At 46.8% G+C, this 23,878-nt stretch overlaps 1 protein-coding gene across 34 annotated transcripts in view; it reads left to right on the top strand.

Moving 5' to 3' along the window:
- The window catches only part of LOC147616276 (uncharacterized), a 141,148-nt gene that overhangs the window by 49,154 nt on the left and 68,116 nt on the right, over positions 1 to 23,878 (top strand). For all 34 annotated transcript variants that reach the window (XR_015262466.1, XR_015262465.1, XR_015262468.1 and 31 more), the window contains 2 exons: positions 14,193 to 14,271; positions 14,435 to 14,867. Coding sequence is in view for 28 of the 34 variants with exons in the window: in XM_086777327.1 (XP_086633453.1) it covers positions 14,193 to 14,271; positions 14,435 to 14,867 (512 nt within the window). In the remaining 6 variants the exon portion in view is untranslated. The remainder of the gene's footprint in view (positions 1 to 14,192; positions 14,272 to 14,434; positions 14,868 to 23,878) is intronic.

The following is a 23,878-nucleotide window of genomic DNA, read 5'->3' as shown; positions in this document are numbered from 1 at the left end:
AAGGCACAAGCTGGAAAGGCTGTAGCAATTCAGCGATAGCATGCCATATAGACCGGTGGTGCATCCCCAGATGAAATTGTGTCCGGGCGTGTGGAAAAGAGAGTCTGCAACCACTGTCATCCACTACATCATCCACCATAGAAACGCCCAAGCGATGCAGAAAATAAGCCTTACGAGGCTGAAAAAGTGCCAAAGGTGAAAGACCGACTCTAGTGTAGACTCTGCTGACGAAGCGAGTTGCCTGGATCCGGGGGGCGGCTAGATCAAGTTTAATGTGCTAAAAGCTGTTGCCAATCGGAAATCAAATGGGTAGAAAAAGGACAGCTAGGAATGCGACCTTGAAAATGCCCGAAAATAACATCCGGGATAGTTGGTGTCCAATGCCCAAATGTTGTTGTCTTGAGAGAGACAAATAACTGAGAAAGCATGAGTGTCCAGGGCTGCCGTTGTTCCAAGAAAGCATGCAAGAGCATGGCCTTGCGAGCAAGCACATGACCATGTATGCTGAGGATGTTCAAGCCGCCATGCATCTATGGCGTGCAAACATAATTGCATTTGAGAAGACGCACCACCGCAGGGTCAGTTTTGGTACGCCAAAGACATTCTATTGCTATGGACATAAACTACAGATGTCCGAAGAGGACCAAGGAATGAGCGGCATATGAAATTGCAGATAAGCCATAACGATGAATTGGACAATCCGAAGGCGAACATGAAGTGGCCAAGTGGAAAGTTTCCAGTAGTCCAGCTTATGGTAAAGCTTTTGAAGCACCCATTGTCTCTCCTGTGCCAAGGAAATGTGGCAACCAATGGGGTACCCCAAATGTTGCACCACATGATCAAGAGGGAGCAAGAGGCCCGGCCACAAGAAACGATGCTAGTCACGCTCATGCAAAGGCAGGAGTTTCGATTTTGCAAAGTTAACTTTTAACCCTGCCGCCAAACCATACAAATCAAGGGCTTGCATAAGCTGCTGAAGATCTCACTGAGAATTGCACAAGAAGAAAAAGGAGTCATCAGCATAAGCCTGACTAAGAAAAGGCATCCCCCCAGGAATAGCAATGCCATGCAAGCGTTGCTCCAAAACCAAAGCATCCATATATAGCAGTAATGGATGAGTGGTGATAGCATATAGCAAGGCACTGAGAGGGCAGCGTTGCTGGATGGAGCGGCCCAATGTCTAGGACGAAGAGAGAGCATTAGCCAACAGGCAGAGCCATCCGTATACAGCCAATGCACCACATGTTGCATGCGACGACCGAAGCCCAACTGGGCGAGAACAACTGCAATGAAATCCCATCAAATGGTATCAAAAGCTTTCTCAATGTCTATTTGCATGATAAGAACATCCTGACTAGTGTATTTGGCATACTCTATCCAATGTTAGTATTAGCAATATTATCAAGAATCTGCCTGCGAGGCACAAAACCATACTGGGCAGGGTGCAAACTAGCATATAAAATGTGGGAGAGCCGGAGAACCGGCATCTTAGAAACCAAGTTATAAACCACTGGCATCAGAGTAATCGGATGCCAATCCGATAGATAACTTACTATGCATTCTTATGTCTCTGTGAAAACAGCATATCATCTACAACCACCTTCCCTATTTTGTCAAAAAGTATGGATGCCCAGCAATTTGGTCTACCCAAGGCATGGAGAAGTCTCACTACATGGCACGTAATGCATTTTTCAAACACACACAACACTATGGAGGGAGTTAAAAGGCAAATAGTCTGAAGGAAGTCTTCCAATGGTTTTACCGAGGCATTCTACAGAGGCTTTTTTAGGGAGCAAACGCAACAAACCCTTTTTCAATGAGAGGCATCACACCAAAAAGCCAGGCATCATTAATCATGCGTAGTAAAACAGGGCTCAAATCATCCAACTCAGCAAAGAACTCAATTGTAAGCCCATCCCATCTTGGGGATTTGAAGCGACCCAATCGGGCTAAGGCAGCTGTCAACTCCTCATCAGCTCTAACAAATTTGCCTCATCTGCGGAGAGAACAGGATGCACTCGGCGTAAGAACACATCACGTGCTGCAATTTAATCTGAGTTGGAGGGTCCAAGAGCAGCAAAACAAATAAAAAAATAAAAACTATTGGACAACACCATCAAGCTGCTCCTTATTGTTGTCAGTCCAAGTCCCATCATGCCGTTGCACTATATGAAGGGAATGCATACGTCAGGAAGCGTGGAGGCTTAAAAAAAAAACCTTAGAGGAGCAGCCCTTATCTTGCAATGCTTTATGATGAGAACGGACTTGCCATTTGCGGAGTTTACGTTTATCATTGTTAGCCAAGCAATGATGTGCAGATTGAAGGCGGGATTGCTCTGCAGCAGAAAGGGCACGTTGCTGACTAAGATCTGTAAGCTGCTGTAGTTGAGACATAGCATTGGCTACCCGAAGCCTCCCATGTAGCATTTGCCATAGTCTCGGATAATATCTTGCATGCCCATAGAAAAAATATCCCATGCCCAGTCGGCATTTCCAGAAACATGCAAAACAAGGTGATCAATGAGTCCATGTACCGTGAACTGAAAGCACTGATGCTTGAGATAACTATTATTATCCAACAAGAGCCTCTTGGAAGGCAGTGGCAGTTCTTGCAGTGGGAGACGAAAATGCAACGTCATACAGAGTGGGAAATGATCCGACAAGCGCATCGAGAAATCCAAGCTCGTTGCTGAGGTAAAAGCATCAAACTGCACTACATTCAACATGTACCATCGGTCCAATCGAGCCCAATAGCTAGTGAGAGCATTGTGATAGAAAGTATAGCTAGTGCGACCTGGCATAAGATGCAACAATAAATCACAAGCGTGCAAGGAATCAAGCATACGACCCCAAGCTTGACGTTCCCTTAAGAGCATATGAGACCGATGTGTACTATTGTCCCCCAGATCAGGTGCATTATTAAAATCCCCACAAAGAAAAGCATGTCCCGTCCAAGGGTAGGCTGTCAAACGGTGCCACATTTCAGCTCGCGTAATAGAAGTTTGCAAGGCATAAACCGAGGCAAACTCATAAATCTCCCCATTAAGCATACATTGAATGACAAGGAAACGGCCCTGTGGATCATTGTATGTAACATGTGGCTGCAACTCATGATGTACAAGCATAGCTAAACCTGAGAAAGCTGAAGAACCAGCATAGAGAATCCGAAACCCAGCAAAATATCCTGCATAGTCCGCCAAGAAGTGTTGATTGTGCTCGTGCAAACACACTATATGTGGCTTACTGCTATTAATGTAGCCCCACACTAGCCTCCATTTATTTACATGGCAAGGGCCTTGAACATTGTGCGTAATGCATTTGAGCGGTATATACATATGTTCAAACTGCAAGAAAGTCCAACCACTCAACTCTCAACCTGCATGGCTGCGCTAGGCTGGGCCATGATTGACTGCTCATCAACATTAGCAAGCTCCGGAAGGTCAGAAGTAGGGGCATCAACATTAGGGGCATCAATAGAAACATGAGTACCCGATAATGAGGTCCTCGAACCACTGTTGACCAAAGACGCCCCACCCCAAATCCATCATCAAGCATAAACTTCGAGGAAGTAGGAGGAGTTTCGGTCGAATTCCTGTTGACCAATGGCCTGGCTTTAAGTGGTTTCTTTGGCAGTTGCCAATCCGACGAAGCAGTAGCCTTAACTGCACCGTTCCCCTTGTGTCAAGTCTTGATTGGCGAGGTAGACACTTTAGCTTTCCCTTTCTCAGTTGCTGTGGGTGGCGAGGGACCCGAGGGACGAGACTTAGGTGCAGGAGAGGGCCCAGAAAGGGGAGGGTCTACCGGCTGGATGGCAGCGGGTAGAGGCTTTAACAAAACTTGGGGACAATCAGATTGCATGTGACCAAACTTTCCACACTCAAAGCAGGAGCCTGCAAATTTTCCCCATTTGACTTTCCACACTCAAAGCCAGAGCCTGCAAAAGACCTCATGAGAGGGCATACCAGGCATATCAATATGAAACGCCACATGTGGAGGAGTGGGTTTATCTGTGTCCCACAGCACGCAAACACGATTGACATTGCCATTAGAACGAGGTGGACATACAACTTTCCCCAGTGCTTCGGCTAAGAACGGTAATGCAGGTCTACAATACAAAGGCAAGTCCAACACCTCCACCAAAACAGGGCATTTGTGCCTGATGAGATTTTGACAATCCTTGGTTGGCATCCAAGGAAAAACATGCACCGACTAGCGGCCATAAAACAATGGAGATTTCTCCAAAAGCATTTGCTTATACTGTGGCTCAATAAAAATAACCTCATAAAAACCATGGGCAGCTTTGTAACAGCCTGCAACAAAGCATCCTTTAAGCAAAGACTTAATAATCCACTATGCAACATCCCCCGCATTAGGCATGCGGCCTGGAAAGAATAGCACAACCGTTTTCTGTGCCAAACTCATTACTGGAGCATACAAGACCTGTCCCGGGATAGACACATGAAAAGCTGGTTCTGGCTCATCCCAAGCTTCTTGAATTTAAGAAAATCCTTCTTGCAAGGTGTCAGCAAAAGGCGGTAATTTCGGATTCACATAGCGAGCAGGCGCATCATCAACCAAAACCTGGTGACGCTTAAGGTCGCCTCTTTGAAAAGTCTTCATAGGCTCCATGAAGAAAGCCCTGACTAGCAAACACAGACACAGACACACAGAGAGCTATACACAGGCTGGCTACATTGACTCTCTCTCTCTCTCTCACACACACACTTGTACACACTCAAAATGGGATGTACAGAGAAGAGAAAGGAAAGGCAAAAATCAAAGGGTTTGCAAGAAGTAGACGTGCAGGACAGAAGTCGCAGGTTTGAAGAAGACAACGTGTAGGTTGCAAGAAGTGAGTCGCAAGTCGTGCAGGTCTTAGGTGCAGGCGAACAGAGTCAAGCAGGTCGCAGGCGAGCTGATGAGCAGGTCACAGGCGAGTAGTCAAGCAGATCGCATGTGAGCAGCAAGCAGTGTCGAGCAGGTCGCAGGCAAGCAGAGACGAGTAGGCAGGTCGCAGGCCTCTCATACTTTTTTTTTTGTGAAAAACACTGTTTCATTATTAAAGCAATGTACATTCATAGCTGCCCCAACATGGGGCAGCTACTACCGAAAACTAGAAACGATGATAAAACACTTCCAACTGGGCCGTGGAAAGATCTCCAAGAAAGTAGGCATCTTGGAGAGACTGGAGCAAGGAAAATCTGAAAAAGTCGAAGGCATCCACCGAAGTGTGCCCAAACAACTTAGTGTTGCGGGCATGGTATAAACTCCATAAGGCCCAATAACGGCACCACATAAAAAAGAGAGCATAATCGGGGGTAGAGGGATATCTACCAAAAAGCCAAAAGTGCCTGCCAAAGGAAAGGTTGGGAAACCGGGCATGGAGAAGAGTTGTCAAACGAGCCTGGAAATCTCGAGCGGTAGGACAAGCCCAGAGAAGATGCAGAACCGTCTCGTGCGGATGCGAACAAGTAGGGCAAACCGAGGAGACAATACGCCGGGCAGCCAGAAGGACACCCACTAGAAGGGCCCCCACCAGACATCACCATAGAAAGACCTGTTGCTTGAGGGGAAGCTTACTTTCCCATATACGATGAAGACATATTTTCCACCACCCAAGCGGCCTATCCAAATGCCGAAAACGATTGCCATGCTCCCGAATCCATGGTTGCGGAAGAAGGAGACGGTAGGCTTTTTTGGCAGACAAATTGGCAAAAGAAAAAGTGGAATAACTTGGTAGCCCCCCATCAAACTTCCAATCAAGCAGTGCAAGAGGAGAAAACAGGCGAGGCACCGGCTGGAAAGGCTGTAGTATCTCAGCCATAGCATGCCGTATAGACTGGTGATGCATGCCCAGATGAAATCGTGTCCGGGCCTGTGGAAAAGAGTGTGTGCGGCCATTGTTATCCACTCTATCTTCCACCAGAGAAATGCCCAAGCGATGTAGAAAATAAGCCTTACGAGGCTGAAAAAGCGCCAGAGGAGAATCAAAGACCCGACTCTAGTGTAGACTCTGCTGACGAAGCGAATTGCCTTGACCCAGAGGGCGGCCAGACCAAGATAAATGTGCCAAAAGTTGTTGCCAATTGGAAATCATTTAAACGGGTAGAAAAAGGATAGCCAGGAATGCGACCTTGAAAATGCCCGAAAATAACATCCGGGATAGCTGGTGACCAATACCCAAATGGTGCTGTCTTGAGAGAGGCAAACAAGTGAGAAAGCATGAGTGTCCAGGGCTGATGCTGTTCCAAGAAAGTAGGCAAGAGCATGGCCTTGCGAGTAAGCACATGAACATGTATATTGAGGATGTTCAAGGCCCGTCGTGCAAACATAACGGCATTTGAGAAGACGCACAGCCTTAAGGTCAGTTTTGGTATGCCAAAGACATTCTATCGCTCTGGACATAAATTGCTGAATATCCGATGAGGACCAAGGAATGAGCGGCAGATGAAATTGCACATAAGCCATAGTGATGGACTTGACAATTCAAAGGCGAACATGAAGTGGCCAAGTGGAAAGTTTCCAGTAGTCCAGTTTATGGTAAAGCTTTTGAAGCACCCATTGTCTATCCTGTGACAAGGAAATGTGCCAACCAATAGGGTACCCCAAATGCCGCACCACATGATCAAGAGAGAGCAAGAGGCTTGGCCACAAGAAACGATGTCAGTTACGCTCATGCAAAGGCAGGAGTTTTGATTTTGCAAAGTTAACTTTTAAACCCGCCGCCAAACCATACAGATCAAGGGCTTGCATAAGCTGCTGAAGAGCTCACTGAGAATTGCGCAAGAAGAAAAAGGAGTCATCAGCATAAGCCTGGCTAACGAAAGGGATCCCCCCAAGAATAGCAATGCCATGCAAGCGTTGCTCCAAAACCAAAGCATCCGTGTATAGTAGTAATGGATGAGTGGCGATAGCATATAGCAAGGCACTGAGAGGACAACCTTGTCGAACGTAGCGGCCAAATGTCCAAGACGAAGAGAGAGCATCAACCAACAAGCAGCGGGCAATGCATAGAGCCAATGCACCACATGTTGCATGCGACAAACGAAGCCCAACTGGGTGAGAACAACTGCAATGAAATCCCATCAAATGGTATCAAAAGCTTTCTCAATGTCTACTTGCATGATAAGAACATCCTGACCAGTGTATTTGGCAAACTCTATCCCAATGTAAGTATTAGCAATATTATCAACAATATGCCTGCGAGGCACAAAACCATACTAGGCAGGATGCAAACCAGGATATAAACTGTGGGACAGTTGGAGAACCAGCATCTTAGAAACCAACTTATAAACCATTGGCATTAGAGTAATCGGACGCCAATCCGATAAACGTTCACACAATGGTTTTTTAGGGAACACAGCAAACCCTTTTTCCATGAGAGAGGCATCACACCAGAAAGCCAAGCATCATTAATCATGCGTAGTAAAACAGGGCTCAAATCATCCCAAAACTCAGCAAAGAACTCAACTGTAAGCCCATCCCATCTTGGGGATTTGAAGTGACCCAATCGGGCCAAGGTAGCTATCAAATCCTCATCAGTAAATGGCATCTCTAACAAATTTGCCTCACCCACGGAGAGAATAGGATGCATTGTGCGTAAGGACACATCACGTGCTCTGATTTCATCTGAGGTGGAAGATCCAGGAGCAACAAACAAATCAGAAAAATACTGTTGGACATGTACCATGAACTGGAAGCACTGAGTCCATGTAGCATGAACTGGAAGCACTGGGTCAAACAAAGCGACCAATGAGTCCATGTACCAAGAACTGGAAGCACTGATGCTTGAGATAACTATTATTATCCAACAAGAGCCTCTTGGAAGGTAGTGGCACATCCTGCGGTGGGAGACCAAAATGCAATGTCATACAGAGCGAGAAATGATTCAACAAGCGCATCGAGAAATCCAAGCTCATTGCGTAGGTAAAAGCATCAAACTGCACTACATTCAACATGTACCATCGGTCCAATTGAGCCCAATAGCTAGTAGTGAGAGCATTGTCATGGAAAGTATAGCGAGTGCGACCCGACATAAGATGCAGCCATAAATCACGTTCGTGCAAGGAATCAAGCATACGAGCATGACATTCCCTTAAGAGCATATGAAACCGATGTGTACTGTTGTCCCCCGGATCAAGTGCATTATTAAAATCCCCACAACGAAAAGCATGTCCCATCCAAGGGTAGGCTGTCAAATGGTGTCACATTTCAGCTCGCATAGCATAAGTTTGCAAGGCATAAACCGGGGCAAACTCATAAATCTCCTCATTAAGCATAATGCCATACATCTAAGGGTTCCTTCAAGGAAACCCGAATCAACTCTAACATGTGCCTTCTCAAAGTCTAGCAATAAGATGGCCAGGAGAGGAGACAGTTAACGAGTTGAAGCCCCCCCCCCCGCACCCACCCTACCCCCCGTCCGCTTCTGCCCTTGCTCCCGCGCCTTCTTCTTCCAACCCCCCACCCCCAAGCCACCCCCCCCTTGGGCATCTTCTAGCCCTCTCCACCCCCGTGCCTGCACCTCTTCCAGCCCGCTAGTCCCCCCTCCCCCCCCCCCCCCCTCCCCCCCCTTTTTTCCACATGCCCGTAGCCTCTTCCCGCATTCCGCTTGCGCCTGTTTCGCTCTTCCATCCCCGCTGCCCTTGGATTCTTTGCTAGCCTGCTCCCCTTCTCCATCTTTTGGTCCAACCCCTCTTGATCCTCTTTGACTTCCCTGAGCCCTATCCTCTTCAGCCTCTCCTTCAACATGTGTTTTCAGCTTTTGGGCAATTGTTTTCTTCGTCGAGTATCGGCATCTTCTGGTCTTCACACCTCTAAGGGCTCCAAGATGGCAACCTCTCTATCATTCCCGACCAAGGCCGTCGTCCCTTGCCTATGCTTTTCTAAAGCCGATCTTCAGCTCCTCATATCAACAGTTGCCTCCCTAGAGGCCTCCATCTTGGTTTGCAAGATTGTGGGTAGCTGCCCAACACACAGCTCAGGGATCTTCTGTAGCCTAGCCTCATTGGCGAGCATGGAAAGATCACTTATATTCATCCTTTGGGGCATGGATACTACCACGTCAAGTTTGATGAGCTTGTAGTATCAAACAAAGTCATGAAGTGGAGCCCCATCACAGTGCGTACGGCCCACGCCTTCTTTGTGAGGTGGCAGCACGGCTTCAACCCAATGTCCAACCCTCTAAGCGGCGTCTCACGCTTTCCAGTTAGAGTTTTCTTTCTTGGCCTCGAGAAGGAATATCTTCCCCATCTCCCATGTGATAGGTGGAGTTATCACGAGAGTGATGGAATCCCCCTTGCCACTGCTTCGGTTCTAGCACAGATGGTAGGGATTCCTTCTCTTCACATCTGCATAGCATCTCCAAATATAGTTCCTTGTGTCATATCGCTGTCGTGCCTCTATGAAGCTGCTATTTGTACAGTTGAGTACTCTTGTTTACCCGAACATTGCTTCATTTGCTATCAGATGGGACACCTAGCTAGAGCTTGTCCCTATCTTCAGTTCAAGAGAGCGCCCCCACCCCGTTTCCAACACATCTCCTCATCAAGGGGTAGAGGGGCATCCCGGCCCCCGAGATTCAGAGCACCAGGTTCCGGCCCCTCAAGATCCCGATGTAGGAGAGTGGCAAGCTCTGGTGGGTAAATACTACCATCCAACCATAGGTCCATATTTTTCTTTCCTTCATTTCGAAGCTCAGTGATGTGGGCTTCGCATGCTGGCCTAGACCGATTTCTCTTACAGGAGGGAGCGTAGTCGGCTTCTACTTGGAAGTGGATGTCCACCTTTTTCTTCTTTTGTTTCACAGGTTCCATTGCATTGTTCTATGCTTTAACAACACCAAAAAGCATCATGAACTCACACTTTAACCAAAAGAAACCAAAGATATTACACTTATCTCCCGTGAAGAAGATTGCTTCATTAAAACCAAAAGACAACATCACTAAATAATACCTCCTTGTCCCCATCAAACAAACTTGTTGGTATCCTGGATGCACCAAAATGTACACAATACCAGTTCAAGGTGAAACCATCATCAGATTTCTAGGGCAGAGCAACACCGTCAAGCGTGCCAGACTAGCAGACCTCAAGAGGATACAGTTACGTCAGAGAACCGGTATGAGCACTTATCACAGCAGCCCCTGGGCAGTGATGCCCCCGCCCCCGCCCCCACCCCCCCTTTCCCCTTTATGGAGACCGTTACCTCGCCGTGATCCCTCTCTAGACTTCCAAGTTCCAGCAAGGCCCTCTTGACCCATTAGAGTCCCCGGCAGGTTTGGCCTCTCAGCCTTAGCCCCCCCTCCCTCACAAGTGAGCCTTTCTTCCTCTGATCTCCTTCCCCACCCTCATCCGCCACCCCCTATCATCCCCCCCCCCCCCCCCCTCCGTCTCCCCCGTCCCCTGCCCAATGTCCCCCCCCTTCGCTCTTCAGTCCCTCCCCCCACGGCTTCATTGGAACCCCCTCTCCCTCGTCAAAGCATGCCCACCGCCCGCGCCTGAGCCAAAGCAAAGGTAGCAAACTAGTTCGGTTCGTCGCTTGATCCACCATTTCTCAGATCCCCCCCACCCCCCCTCCCCCCTCCATCCCTTGCCCAATGTCCCCCCCCTTGGCTCCTTCAGTCCCTCCCCCCCACGGCTTCATTGGAACCCCCTCTCCCTCGCCACCTCAAAGCATGCCCACCGCCCGCACTTGAGCCAAAGCAGAGGTAGCAAACTAGTTCGGTTCGTTGCTTGATCCACTTTTTCTCAGAGCCTATAGCGCTGCCTCTCTGGTGTGTGCACCCCCCCCCCCCCCCCCCACCTCCCCAAACCCCTTGTTGTAAGGCAGCCAATAGACTATAGATTATTTCAATGCCTCACCATAGAGGGAGCAGGCATCTTGAAGGAGACATGATCTGCGTGGTTTTGCATCACTCCAAGTCTTCCACCCATGAGCGTGGCTCCTTCCCTCTGAGTGTGGCACTGCATATGGAATGGAGCACGGCATATGTGTCTGCCGCCATTCACAGGCAGACAATAGAGCTCTCACATCATTTGCAGCTGCATATCACCGACATGCTCACTCACTTCTTGCCATTGGCACACATGAAGATGGGTGGCTTTGGCCTCAAGGACCTAGGAGGGGAAATAGTGTCCTCCAATCTGGAGGTGCTTCTCTTTTTACTTCTTCATGTTTCGTTGGCAGTACTTCCCTCCCTCCCTCCAACAGATACCTTCATTGTGACAGATGGAGCCCAAAGTATGCATATTCTAGGGCCCGGAAAGAGTGACTCCACACGGAGGGGAGGATTCGTGCCCACCTGGCTAGGCTTTGCCCTAGGATAAATTGTGATTACTCTCCATTCAAACCCATGCCCAAGACTCTTCGAGTGGAGGGAGTTCCAACAATTCCTCCCAACGCTATTAGTTATGCAGATTGTCGCATGGAACATTCAGGATTTGGAAGGACCGCAACGTTTGCAGAGGCGAGGGATCCTAGGAGAGGAGCTTAACAGAGATGTATAAAGCTTGAACTTTAGCCCATTGAAGTACTTGTATAATAGACAAGAAGCGATATAGAGAGGTCTAAATGCTATGCACCCTGCAAAAGCCGCTGAAAAAAGCCCTGCTCCTCGCCCTCAAAAGGGCAAATCCCCCTCATTAATGGATCAGCCCCTTGATAAGGGAAAGAGCGAGCTCATTACACAGTCTCGTGTCTCTACTACTCAGGCAAAAAGTACTTATAAAGGTGATGCTTCTGCCTGGCAAATGCCTAAAAAGACAATCCTTGCCAAACCTCGCATGCTTCCTACTCGCAATTGGACTGCCTCTACTTCTTCTTCTGGTCAATCCACTACATCAGCTGAAGTCCATGGAGTTGGAAAATTATGGGCAGCAATAGTAAAGTCTGGCACTATTTATGATGAACCGATGTATGAGATGGGACATGTTGCTATGGCAACCGACTCGCTTTCACCTATGCAAGGGGATGCAGGGAGTCAAGCCCCAATGCCTATGCCCAGCGTAGCCATGCAGGTGGAAGTTTGATGTGCAGGGCAATTATATTGATTGTATATATGTATAGTCCATTCAAATGCATTACTTACAATGTCCAGGGCCTTTGTCACATAAATAAATGGAGGCTGGTTTGGGACTATGTAAATAGCAGTAAATCGCATATAGTGTGTTTGCAAGAGCATAATCAACACTCCTTGGCACGCCATGAAGCCTACTTTGCAGGCTTTCATATTTTTTATGCTGGTGCTTCTTCTTTCTCGGGCGTTGCCATGCTGGTGCATCATGAATTACAGCCACATGTTGCGTATAATGATCCACATGGCTGTTTACTGATTATTCAATGCACTATTAATGGGGAAATTTATGAGTTTGCTTCAATTTATGCCTCGCAAACATCTGCTACGTGGGCTGAAATGTGGCGTCGTTTGGCTGCTTATCCTTGGTTGGGACATGCTTTTCTTTGTGGAGATTTCAATAATGTGCTTGATTCAAGGGACAACAATCCACATCGGTCTCATATGCTTTTCAGAGAACGCTAGGCTTGGTGTAGAATTGCTGACTCGTTGCACACATGTGATTTATGGCAGCATCTTATGCTGGGTTGCCCTGGCTATACTTTCCATCATAATGCTTTTGCTAGCTATTGGTCTAGATTGGACAGATGGTACATGTTACATGCAGTGCAGTTTGATGATTTCACTTGTGACATGAGCCTAGACTTTTCGATGCACTTATCTGATCATTTTCCAGTATCTATGATGTTGTATTTTGGTCTCCCTATACATGATGGACTGCTTCCTTGCAAAAGGTTCTTGCTAGTTAATAATAGCTATCTCAAACATCAATGCTTTAAGTCCATGGTACAGCAACTCATTGACCGCCTTGTTTTGCATGCTTCTGTGGATGCCGATTGGGCATGTGATCATTTTTCTATGGGCATGCAGGATGTCATCAGAGACTATGGTAAGTGGTATATAGGGGACTTAACAACTCGAGTAGCAAATGCTAAATCTCAAATGCAGAAACTTACTAATATTGGTCAGCAACGTGCTCTTACTGAGGAGGAGCATGCAGCTTCCGATGTGCACACCATTGCTTGGTTGACAATGATAAACGTAAGCTTCAGAAATGGCAGGTTTGTTCTCGACATAAAGCTCTGCAGGACAAGGGCTGCTCCTCCAACGCTTTTCTCAAAACCCTTCACACTTCAAGACGTATGCATTCACTTCATAGGGTGCAACGGCCGGATGGCACTTGGACTAAAAATAACTCACAGCTTGATGATGTCGTGACACATCACTTTGCTGATTTGTTTGCTGCCCCTGGACCTTCTTCTTCTTCTAAAATTGCAGCCAGATGTGTGTTCTTACGATGTGTGCACCCTATTCTTTTCTATTCTTTTTGAGGATGAGGCTCTTGCGTTGGAGGTGCCGTTTACCGAGGAGGAGTTGAACGTTGCTTTGGCTCGTTTGGGTCGCTCAAATTCCCCTGGATGGGATGGTCTTAGTCTTGAGTTTTTTGTTGAGTTCTCGGATGATCTGAGTCTTGTAGTGCTCTGCATGATTAATGATGCTTGGCTTTCTAGTCACATGCCTCAATCATTGAAAAAGGGTTTGCTGCGCGATTGATTCCTAAAAACAGCTTTGTGAACGTTTGTCGGACTAGCGTCCTACTACTCTCATGCCAGTGGTTTATAAGCTAGCTTCTTCTACGGCTGTCACATTTTCTGTTTACGGGGTTACACCCATCTCACTATGGTTTTGTGCCACGTAGACAGATTCTTGATAATATTGCTAATGCTAATATTGGCATAGAGTATGCCAAATACACTAGCTAGGATGTTCTAATCATGCAAGTGGACATTGAGAAAGCTTTTGATATTGTTCGCTGGGATTTCATTGCGGCAGTTATGGCCAAGTTGGGATTTGGTTCTAAAATGCAAAATGTGGTGCATTGGCTTTATGCGGATGGGTCTGCCAGTTACCTTTTAGCATATGCTCTGTCTTCTTCATAGACATTGGGTCGCTCGGTTCGGCAAGGATGTCCTCTCAGTGTTTTGCTATATGCCATTGCAACTCATCCTCTGTTGTTACATGGATGTTTTGGTTTCTGAGCAGTGTTTGCATGGCCTTTTGTGGTTTGAGTGCTCAACTCCTTGAGTTTCTTGACAGTTTTGAATGTTTCACAATTTGCAGGGGGTATAGAAGGATCTTCTTACGACAGTTCACCTTCCGTGATTCACATTCTACCATTTCCAGAGACTGATCACAGCCGGTATATACTAAAAACACAAGCTTGGTATTTTTTGTCTTTTTGCAAATGCATTATATATACAAATGAAGGTTGTAATATGGGCTATTTCACAGTCAAGGCACTTGTGATTCTTAATGCAGCTTTAGTCAAGATTTCATATGATTGTAGTTCATGTATCTTGCAGGGTACTAATTGCCTATAGCAGCGGGTTGATCATTGTATGGGGGATCTATGATGCACAAGTATTTAGAGTAAAGGGCAATAGGGAAACTCGAGAAAATCAGTTGGGCGAAGAGGGTGTACATAGCTCAAGTGATGAGGAGGGCGATGAGAAGGATATTTGCTGCATTTGTTGGGCTGATTTGTATGGTGATTTGTTGGCGGTGGGCTACACTGATGGTGACATCTGGCTTTGGGATTTAGCCTTCACATCCGGCAGACCCTCAAACCAATCTAGTGTTCCTTTGGTGAAGCTTCAACTTTCTTCAAATAAATCAAGGTCACCAGTTCTTGCTTTGCATTGGTGTGCTGCTGGTGCAAGGGAGAGCATGGTACCCGTCGATGGTTATCTTTTTGTGTATGGTGGTGGAGACTTTGGGTGCTCAGAAACTTTGACGGTTAGGCTTCTTGGGACCTTGACTGCATTATTTGCTGTTTTTTGTTTCTTTCTTTGTATGTTTGCTCAATTCAACTAGAAGCTATCTTCGTTAAGGCCCTTTGTTCTCTTTACATAGGTAGACTAAGCAAAGGTTGGTTTTTAAACTTTTACTAGGCCTAGAGGATTCTTTAGAATGTATTGGATAGCTTCTATGTAATGGCATGGTGTTTTGTTGCCTCTACATAATGGACATGAAGAACCTAGATTTAGATTTTAGAAACTACTGAATGTGACTAGGGAAACATGCCAGATCAGGCAGTGTTTTTATGGCATTGTGAGCTGGACAGGTAATATGGCAGTTGGATGGTTGACTGGCTTAATTCTCTAAACCTTATTGATGAATTAGATAAAGCTTGCAAAGTTGCAAAGAAATCTGCCAAATCTGCTAGAAAGTAACACATTGTGAACACTGCAAGAAACCCTCTTGTAGTCCTCTCCCAACTGCTGAAATCTGTAGTAGTAGTTCTAATACCCCCAATTAATTCATGTATCTTACACCTTTTCTTACAGAAATATATATTCGTCCAAACTTTTAAGTTGGATTCCACATCCAACACCTTATCTGAAAACAATAATTGACAAGTACTCACAATGATTGGTTTCTGTTGAACTCCACATCGTGTGGGATTTTAAAAATAATTGACAAATACTCCTTCAAATTTCTTTAATTGTGCTCCATGCGCCGCCCTAGGATGTCTGAACGGCTGAGGAGCTGCAGGACGTGAGTCACCCTGTCCAGTTCCACCCCAACCTTACCCCCTTGCCACCTTTAGGCCGACCTATGTAGGAGCGATACCATCAGCAGTAGTAGCAGGTGTGGAAGACTGTCGAAGCCACCAGCGTTGAAGGTGTGCTCAATGCAGGGATGGCCTTTCCATTGGTGTGGAGCCCGAGGTTGGGGTGCCAACCACGGTGTGCTCCCGTGGGAGTACAGATCCCCTCCCAATTCATGTGAAGACTTCATTCAATCACATTGCCTCTTCTCCCTCAGCACCTCCACTGCCTTCATCCACCCCTTCTCCTCCCTTGCCTCTCTCTCCCCATTGACTTCTTCTCCTGCCCTTTGCACGCCCGCCCACTTGCGGCGCCGTTTCCCCCCCCCCCCCCCCCGGACTAGCCTTATTGGCATATATGATATGAGTAGTGCCACATGTGAACATCGGCTAACAAAGGACACTTTTTCCCTTTGGGTTTTTTCCCCTTGAGATCTGGTGTGAAAGGACACCTTCTACTTTAGTTGTATTATGATATTATGGAGTTGACCCAACTCCACACATTCCAATGCAATCTATTCTTTGCATCTCTCATCATCTTGTGTGTGCTTGCTTGTGTGTGCGCTACTATGCCAAACCCTAATTTAGTTCCTGCAGCTCCCCTCCTGGGCCAACAGTGGTATCAGAGTTGCTCTGCTGGCTGCTTCCTCTCACGCAGGACACCTCCCAGATCTATGTCTCTGTTCGTTCGCGATGCTTCCATTGGGCGCCCTCTGTCGGCTCTCTTTCGGCCTTTGTGATCGCTTTGATCCGTAGTCGGCCCTCCCGCACCGCCACCCACTGCCGGATTCGGCTGCCGTGCCCGGCAGCACTAGTGCAGGGATCACTATCTCCGCCCGGCCCAATGGTGGCGCTCGCACCACAGTGGGTGCAGCTTTTGTGGTTGACGTGGCACAGAGGAGTTTTTCGAGTTTTTTGGGGTTCTTCAGTTCGGTAGTTCTGCCATCTGACACATCAGAGTTCAGTCGCCGTTTCATTCTGGTCGTCGAACACAGTCGTGGTGGTTGCAACACTTGTCCGTTCCCTGCAGCTTTCCATGTAGCCTGTTTGCCTCCGTGTACCGGCCTGCTTGTCGTCTGTTGCCTCAACTGCCTGCTCGGCTGTTCGCCTACTCACTGTCCTTCCCCTCAGCTGCATGCCTACTCGCTTCTGTCGCCTCGGTTGCCTACGTGTTTGCCTGCTGGTCATTCTGCTCCACAACTGGTCTGCAACCTTTGTTGGCTGGTTGTCACAGTCGGCTAGCTGCCCCCTTTCCAACAGGTAAATTGGATTTATGTTTTGGGGCTTTTGTGAGTTACATGCTTCATTGCAAAATTCTAGGTGTGTAGGTAGCAGTACAATGCAAGATTTCAAGTGCATGGTTCATTGAAAATTAGGGATTTTTTGAGATTCATGCTTAATTGGATAATTCAAAGCAAACAGGACAATTTCATGCTCGCAATTGCAGATTTTTGGCGTAATTGTAGAAATTAAAGCTGCAAGCTTGGCAAAAATTCGGGGGTTTTTAGAAATTCGTGCTTAATTGCACAATTGCAGCTACAAGGTACACAAGGATTTGGGGCTTTTGCAAGTTATGTGCAATTGTTACAAAATTGAGCCCAATGGTGCATTAAAATTTGGGGCTTTTCGCATTTGTGTGCAATTGGCACATCATTCAGCTCTCTGGTGCACTAAAATTTGGGGCTTTCCATTTTACAGGCCTTGATTGGATGTTTATGCATTGATTGTGCAGAGATTTGCATTGCTTGTGTTGGGACACTCCAGACATTTACACATTTACTGCAGCCATGTATTGAGGCAAAAAGTTTGCTCAAGAATCTGAAATTGCCTGGCATAGCAGTCCAGTTTTGCTTGCATGTGCTTTTTACAACATACTTGGTTGCAAGTGTTTGCATATCTCTTGGTGGCAAGCATTATGGCTAGGAATACAACCAATATATTGGGGGTTTTGTCCCAAGAGGACAAATTGGATGGCAGTAAGTACTCCCTCTGGAGTTTCATGGTCCGAAACCTTCTTGTCGCCAATGGTTTATGGGGTTATGTATTAGGTAAAGATGTACATCTTGCAAACATAGCACCTAACACACCTGGCCGTGGTGCTCACCAAGTTGGAGTACCTACTCTTCCCTCATAGGAGTAGAAGAGATGGGATACTTGTGATGCCCAAGCGATGGCTTTGATTGCTTTGTTAGTAAAGTGATCAATCATACCGCATATCAGGTCTTGCACGACTTCACGGCGAGCTTGGGATGTACTTGAAACCATGTATCAGGCAAAGAATGAGGCCAAGGTTGCATATCTCAAGAAAGAACTTGAGAACTTGGACATGAATGATGGTGACAGTATGGCTTATCATCTTATGAAGATGCAGGATCTTTGGGAGCAGTTGCTCAATATTGATGAGGTCATTTTTGAAAAGGAGCTGGTTTCTAGGACACTATCATCATTGCCAAAAACTTACTTGAACTTCCACACATTGCTCACTCTTTCTATGCGGGGAACCCGGAACCAATCTTGTTTGAAGAGTTGGTTGGCTTGTTGCTACAGGAGGAGCAGAATCGGAAGAACAAATCTTCCATGATGTGTGGCAGTGATAGGGCTTTTGTTGCCCAAGGCAAGGGCAAAGGAAAAACCAAAAGCAATTTTCAGCCAAAGGCTGATTTGGGACAGCCTTCACAAAAGGCTAAAATTTTTGCAGGCAAGCCCAAGAAAAAGGACAAATGTCACTACTACAAAAGGCCGGGTCACTATTTGAATGAGTGCAAAACGAGGCTTCCAAAGGAGAAGAAAAAGGAAAGCGGCATGGCTGTAGATTCTTCTTCATCACCTACAGTGAAAGATGATGCGTCAGTAAATCTTGTGCAAGATGAGTGGACTTTTCTTACTTGCAATTATGATGCATCATTAGAGCATATCTCTCAATGTCAATGGAAGACACAACACAATGTTCTTTGACATTGGTGCTTCTAATCACATTACCTCACAGAGAAATTTGTTTAAGAAGCTTATGGTTGTCCTTGAAGGCAAACATGTAACATATGCAAAAAATTATTCTTATTCAATTTATGGTGTTGGTGAGGTGATCCTCACAACAGCAGATGGTGCAAACTTATGTCTTCCAAATGTATTGTATGTGCCTTGGATTAAGAAGAACTTGTTGTTTGTCTCCTCTTTTGCTAAAAGAGGATATGCATTGAACTTTGAGAACGGCAAGTGCACAGTCAAAGACCGTGAAGGTGGCTGTGCATTGGTCACATCCGGCACATTGTACCATGGGTTATATCATCTTGACAAGTTTGACAGAACAGAGCATGATGCTCCTGTGGTTACCACACTAACACCTGCCATGCAAGAGGCAAAATTGCGGCATGCCAGGTTTGGGATGTGAATTATGGTAGCTCGATGCTATTGCAAAGGCATCAAATGGTGTAGGACATGCCTCGTGTAGAACTGCCACCAAAACATGTATGTGAAGGGTGCATATTGGGTGAGATGCACATAAATGCATTCCCAAAAGATGAATCAACAAGGGCCGTCTAGAAATTACAGCTTGTGCACAGTCATGTGTCGTCCTATGCGGACATCATCTATTGGAAAACATGTATACTTTGTAACCTTATCTATGACTACTCCAGATTTGCTTGGGTGTATTCCTTGAAAGCGAAATCCGATGTATTTGCATGTTTTTAGCATTTTGTGGCACATGTTGAAAATCAAATAGGTTGCACAGTGCAGACCCTCCGTACAGATTGAAGGGGGGGGGGGGGGTGAGGGGGGGAATACATGTCAGTTGATTTCAAAGCTTTTATGGTAGAAAAGGGCATAAAGCATCAATGTACGATGCCATATTCTCCTCAGTAAAATGGTGTTGCTGAAAGAAAGAACATGTCATTGATGGACATGGCTAGATGCATGGTTAAAGGCAAAGGCTTGTCTCACAAATTCTGGATGGAGGCAATCATAGGTGCTACACTTATGTTGAATAGATGTCCTACCAAAGCATTGAAAACCATAACGCCATATGAGGCCTGGCACGAGAGGAAACCTAAAGTTGATCACTTTAGAGTTTTCGGATGTATTGATTATGCACATGTACCTCAGCAATTGCAAGGTAAGCTTGATGAGACAAAGCCACTGAGTGCATATTTGTGGGTTACAGTAGTGGTAGTAAAGGCTACCTTCGCTTTAATCCTTACACACATGATTTTTTTTTTTTTTCAGAAAGGAGACTTGTATTTAGTATGAAAAAATTTTACAAAATGGAAATTTCACACCAAGCAAGGTGGAGATCTCAACCAATCAGGAGCCCTGTGTTGCCAATAGGGTCCCGAATGAGAGGATGTGAAAAAGATACCAATGTCCCACTCTCTCATAAACTGGCCGCGCTTCCTCTCCGCAGTCCTCGAAGATCCTTGAATTCTGGCCCGGGTAGCCATAATGGTGTGAATAATATCACTCCAAATCGTGCAAAGACACTGAGAAACAAGAACGGGAGTACCTTCAATGGCCTCGGTGCATCTAGCCTTCCAGATATTCCAGGCTGAGATGCTAGCAATAATCTCCCAAGAGCTGTCTAACCTTTGTGTCGGAGGGACAAAGTGTGAAAGTGGCAAATCCTGAAGACAACACTGCCGAGCAACTCCTTGCCTAACCATAATGGCCAAGCTCTTGTCAGTCCCCTCGAATCTCAGCTGAGGCCCAGACTGTGTCAACCAAATGATAGAACCAAAAGAAATGATAGCATCCCTCTTAATCCTACCAAAGAGGTGTGCAATCGCAGACCAAACCCTCTGTGCTTCCCTGCATTCCCATAAACAATGGTAAACTGACTCTGAAACTCCTGCATATCTAGGGCATGCTGGGCAAGCACCAGTAACAGATCTCCACTGATTGGTGGCCAGACCACTATGAAGAGAAACCCAGATAAAGGAGGAAATCTGTGGCTTCCTATAAGAATGCCACAATCGCTGCCAAAATACCCTCTGAATGTCAGTCGAAATGCCGTAAAATTCCCAATGGGCTCTAAGAGTAGGGACACTCTGAATGTGTCCCAAGATAAGATGTCTGGCATTCCGCACGGTATAACTGAAAGAAGGCATGCTTTTCAAAGGGTTACAAGCATCCTTCCACTCCCACTCACTGGGGTCCCAATGCAAATGTCTGATAGGGCAGCCACCATACACCCAAAGGCTAACACTCTCTGTGATCATCACGGAGGGGGGGGGGTGGTCAACAAAGACGTGCTTCCCTAACTTGCCAACAACTCTGACTGGACGAATTTGGGGGCCCTCAATAAGGTCCTGCACGTCACATCTCTCCAGCTGCCATCCATCTTGTACAGAAGAAAAGACCGGTACATCATCCTCCCTAGGCAAGGGGAGACCCATAACCTGAAGAGGAACACCTGTCCCCCAGAAAAAACCCCAAACCAAGAATGATGACGGCCTTCCAAGAAAGATCCAGTAATCCAGTGGTTGGGAATGGCTACATCAATCTGTGCAATCCTCCGGCTAGAGCCTCTCAAATGCTGCTTGAAATCCAATCTCTGTACCTTGGTAAGGCTCTGAAGCCTCTTCCAAGCCATCACTGTGGGGCATAGGGTCTCCTAGCCAGCCCAAAGAATATGCATAGCTGCCCCAAGAGGCCTACCTTGCACATCTAAGATCACCACAGAATGGGCTGCCGGTTAACTCCCTCCGCTGAACGCGGGGGGATGTGTACCAAAAACCTCCTCAGGCAGTCGCAGGCCCGTAGGAGGGACCTAACCAGGGGGAGGAAGGGGAGCGGTGAACTGCATCCGAAAAAATAAAGCGTGAGATGAGAGTCCAATCACCTCCGCGAACAGGGACACACTTTGTGATCTGCTGCATGAGAAAGTCGTTCCACGGCTCAGTGCTTGGAAGAAAGCCCCTAACAACAAGCTTACAAAGCAAAGCCTTACATTGCACCTCAGGGTCAATGATATTCAATCCCCCTTCCTGCTTAGGCCTGATAATAGTTTCCCAAGCAACTCTAGCCCTGATGTGTGCATTTCTATCAAGCCCTGACCAAAGAAAGTTCCGAATAAGGCGACGAAGCTGGCCAATGCAGCCCTTATGAAAAATCCAGCACGAAGCGATAAACCAAGCCGTGGCCAGCAAAACTTGGTTAACCACCAAAGCTCTAGAGGCCAAGTAGAGCTTCCTCCTACTCCAGTGATGAAGTTTGCTTTTAATGCTTAAGAGCACTAGAGCAAACTGTTGTGCAGGGGAGATGTCAACGACCACCTGACAACCAAGGTATCTGGCAGAACATCCTCTATCAATCCAAGTAAAACCAACATCTGTACCCCAATTTGCAAGAGGAGAATCACTGATCCAAAAACCAATTGACTTATGCCAATTGATAGTAGCTCCTGTTACCAAACAAAAGGCGTCCAAGGCTGTCTGGAAAGCACATAAACAAGCATGTGAAGCCTCAAGGAACAACGCCGTATCATCTGCTAACTCAGAGTCCAAAAACTCCTCCTCCGTGCATAAAGGCAGCTTGAGACCCACAACACCAAGGGCAGCCCGAAGAAACCTTCTCATAGCCTCGGCTACAATGAGGTAAAGTAAAGGGGCGAGGGGACAGTCCTGCCTCATTGAACGGGAAATCTGAAAACGCTCACTGCGCCCCCCACAGGCTAAAACAGTGCTATGAGCCTCCCTGTATAGGCAGGACACCCCTCTGATCCAGTTTTGGGAAAACCCCATGTGTGCCATAGGGCCATCCAAAAAATCCCAATCCACTCTGTCATAAGCTTTTTCAAAATCAAGCAAAAGAATGGCAAGAGGCTGCTGACTAAACTTTGCCCACTCGACAGCTTCCCAGAAAGAAAAGATGTTATCAAATATACTCCTTCCTTGGAGTAACCCTATCTCGGTATCATGGATAGTCCTTTGGAGAATCGATTGCAACCTTATACTCAAGGCTTTAGCTAAGATTTTATATGCCGATCCAAGGAGGGTGATGGGCCTCCATTGCTTGATATCAGTCTTGTCCCCACCCTTGGGGATAAGGTGAATCAGCCCCTCCGTGAGGTATGGAGGCATCATACGCGACAACCACATTTCCTAAAGGGCAACAGTGATAGCATCTCCAATATGATCCCAAAAAAGAATAAAGAAGGCGGGAGAAAGACCATCATCCCTTGGGCATGAACCATTGGAAAGAGCATGCAGTGCGTGAAGGAATTCCTCCTTCGAGAGAAAGGGGCATCCAAGGAAGAACACATAGCATCTGTAATGAGCCTGGGCATGCACTCCCAAACTTTCTGCCGTGCCATCTCTCTCTGAGGAGAGGGCACCTCTGCAGTCAACAAAGACCGATAAAAATTTGAAGCAATATCCCTCACCTTATCAGGCTCAATCTGAACCTCACCCTGTGAAGCCTACAAGTACCTCATAGAATCCTTGCTATGGGAAGGCCTGTGTGTTGAAAAAAACTCTTTGTTGCATCTGCCACCCATCCGAGTCCAAAAAGCCTCGTTCGCATGAAAGGCGAACTCAGCCCTCCTGTCCATGGCCAACTGCAGCTCTGCTCTAACTGTGGTCAAGAGGTCTGTAATCCAAGACGCATGTGGATGCTTTTCATGTTCCCTCTGAAGTGCAGCAATCCTACGTCTAATAGCTCTCTCCTTGTCCAGAGCCTCCTTCTTCTTGGACAAGGCAGTGCTATGATAATGATGGCTGGTCCTCTCAAGAGCTAGCGCAATATTATGACGAGGATCAGGACCGTCACAAGATCTCCATATCTCTCTGATCTCAAGGGAGATGTCAGCATCTAGATAAAGAGAGTCAGGGATACGGACACGGGTAGAGGTCGAGCGAGCCCCAGGCTCCCTGAGACACAAAACGACGGGGCAATGATCGGATTTGGTGGTGCCAGGCATAAAACCTGTCTAGACGTGCAAAGATACTCTCATCCCCGCTCCTGCGGTTATGCCAAGAGAAAGATAAGGAATTCGGCCTTCTCTGGAAGTCATCCTCAGTCCAGCAATCCCTGCCTAAAAAGGAAAGCGTGAACCTCTCCCATGAGGTTCGCTCCACATATTAAAATCTCCTCCCACTATCCAATGATCAACCTGGGGAATGACATTCGTAATGGTGTCCCAAATGGCCACCCTTTCACCTCTCACGTTAGGTGCATAGATATTCAAGATTCCCAATTTCTGACC

The sequence above is a fragment of the Cibotium barometz genome, chromosome 38, assembly GCF_041138505.1.
Source record: "Cibotium barometz isolate CiBa-2024 chromosome 38, ASM4113850v1, whole genome shotgun sequence".
NCBI lineage: Eukaryota > Viridiplantae > Streptophyta > Polypodiopsida > Cyatheales > Cibotiaceae > Cibotium > Cibotium barometz.
This window is presented reverse-complemented; position numbering and strand designations above follow the sequence as displayed.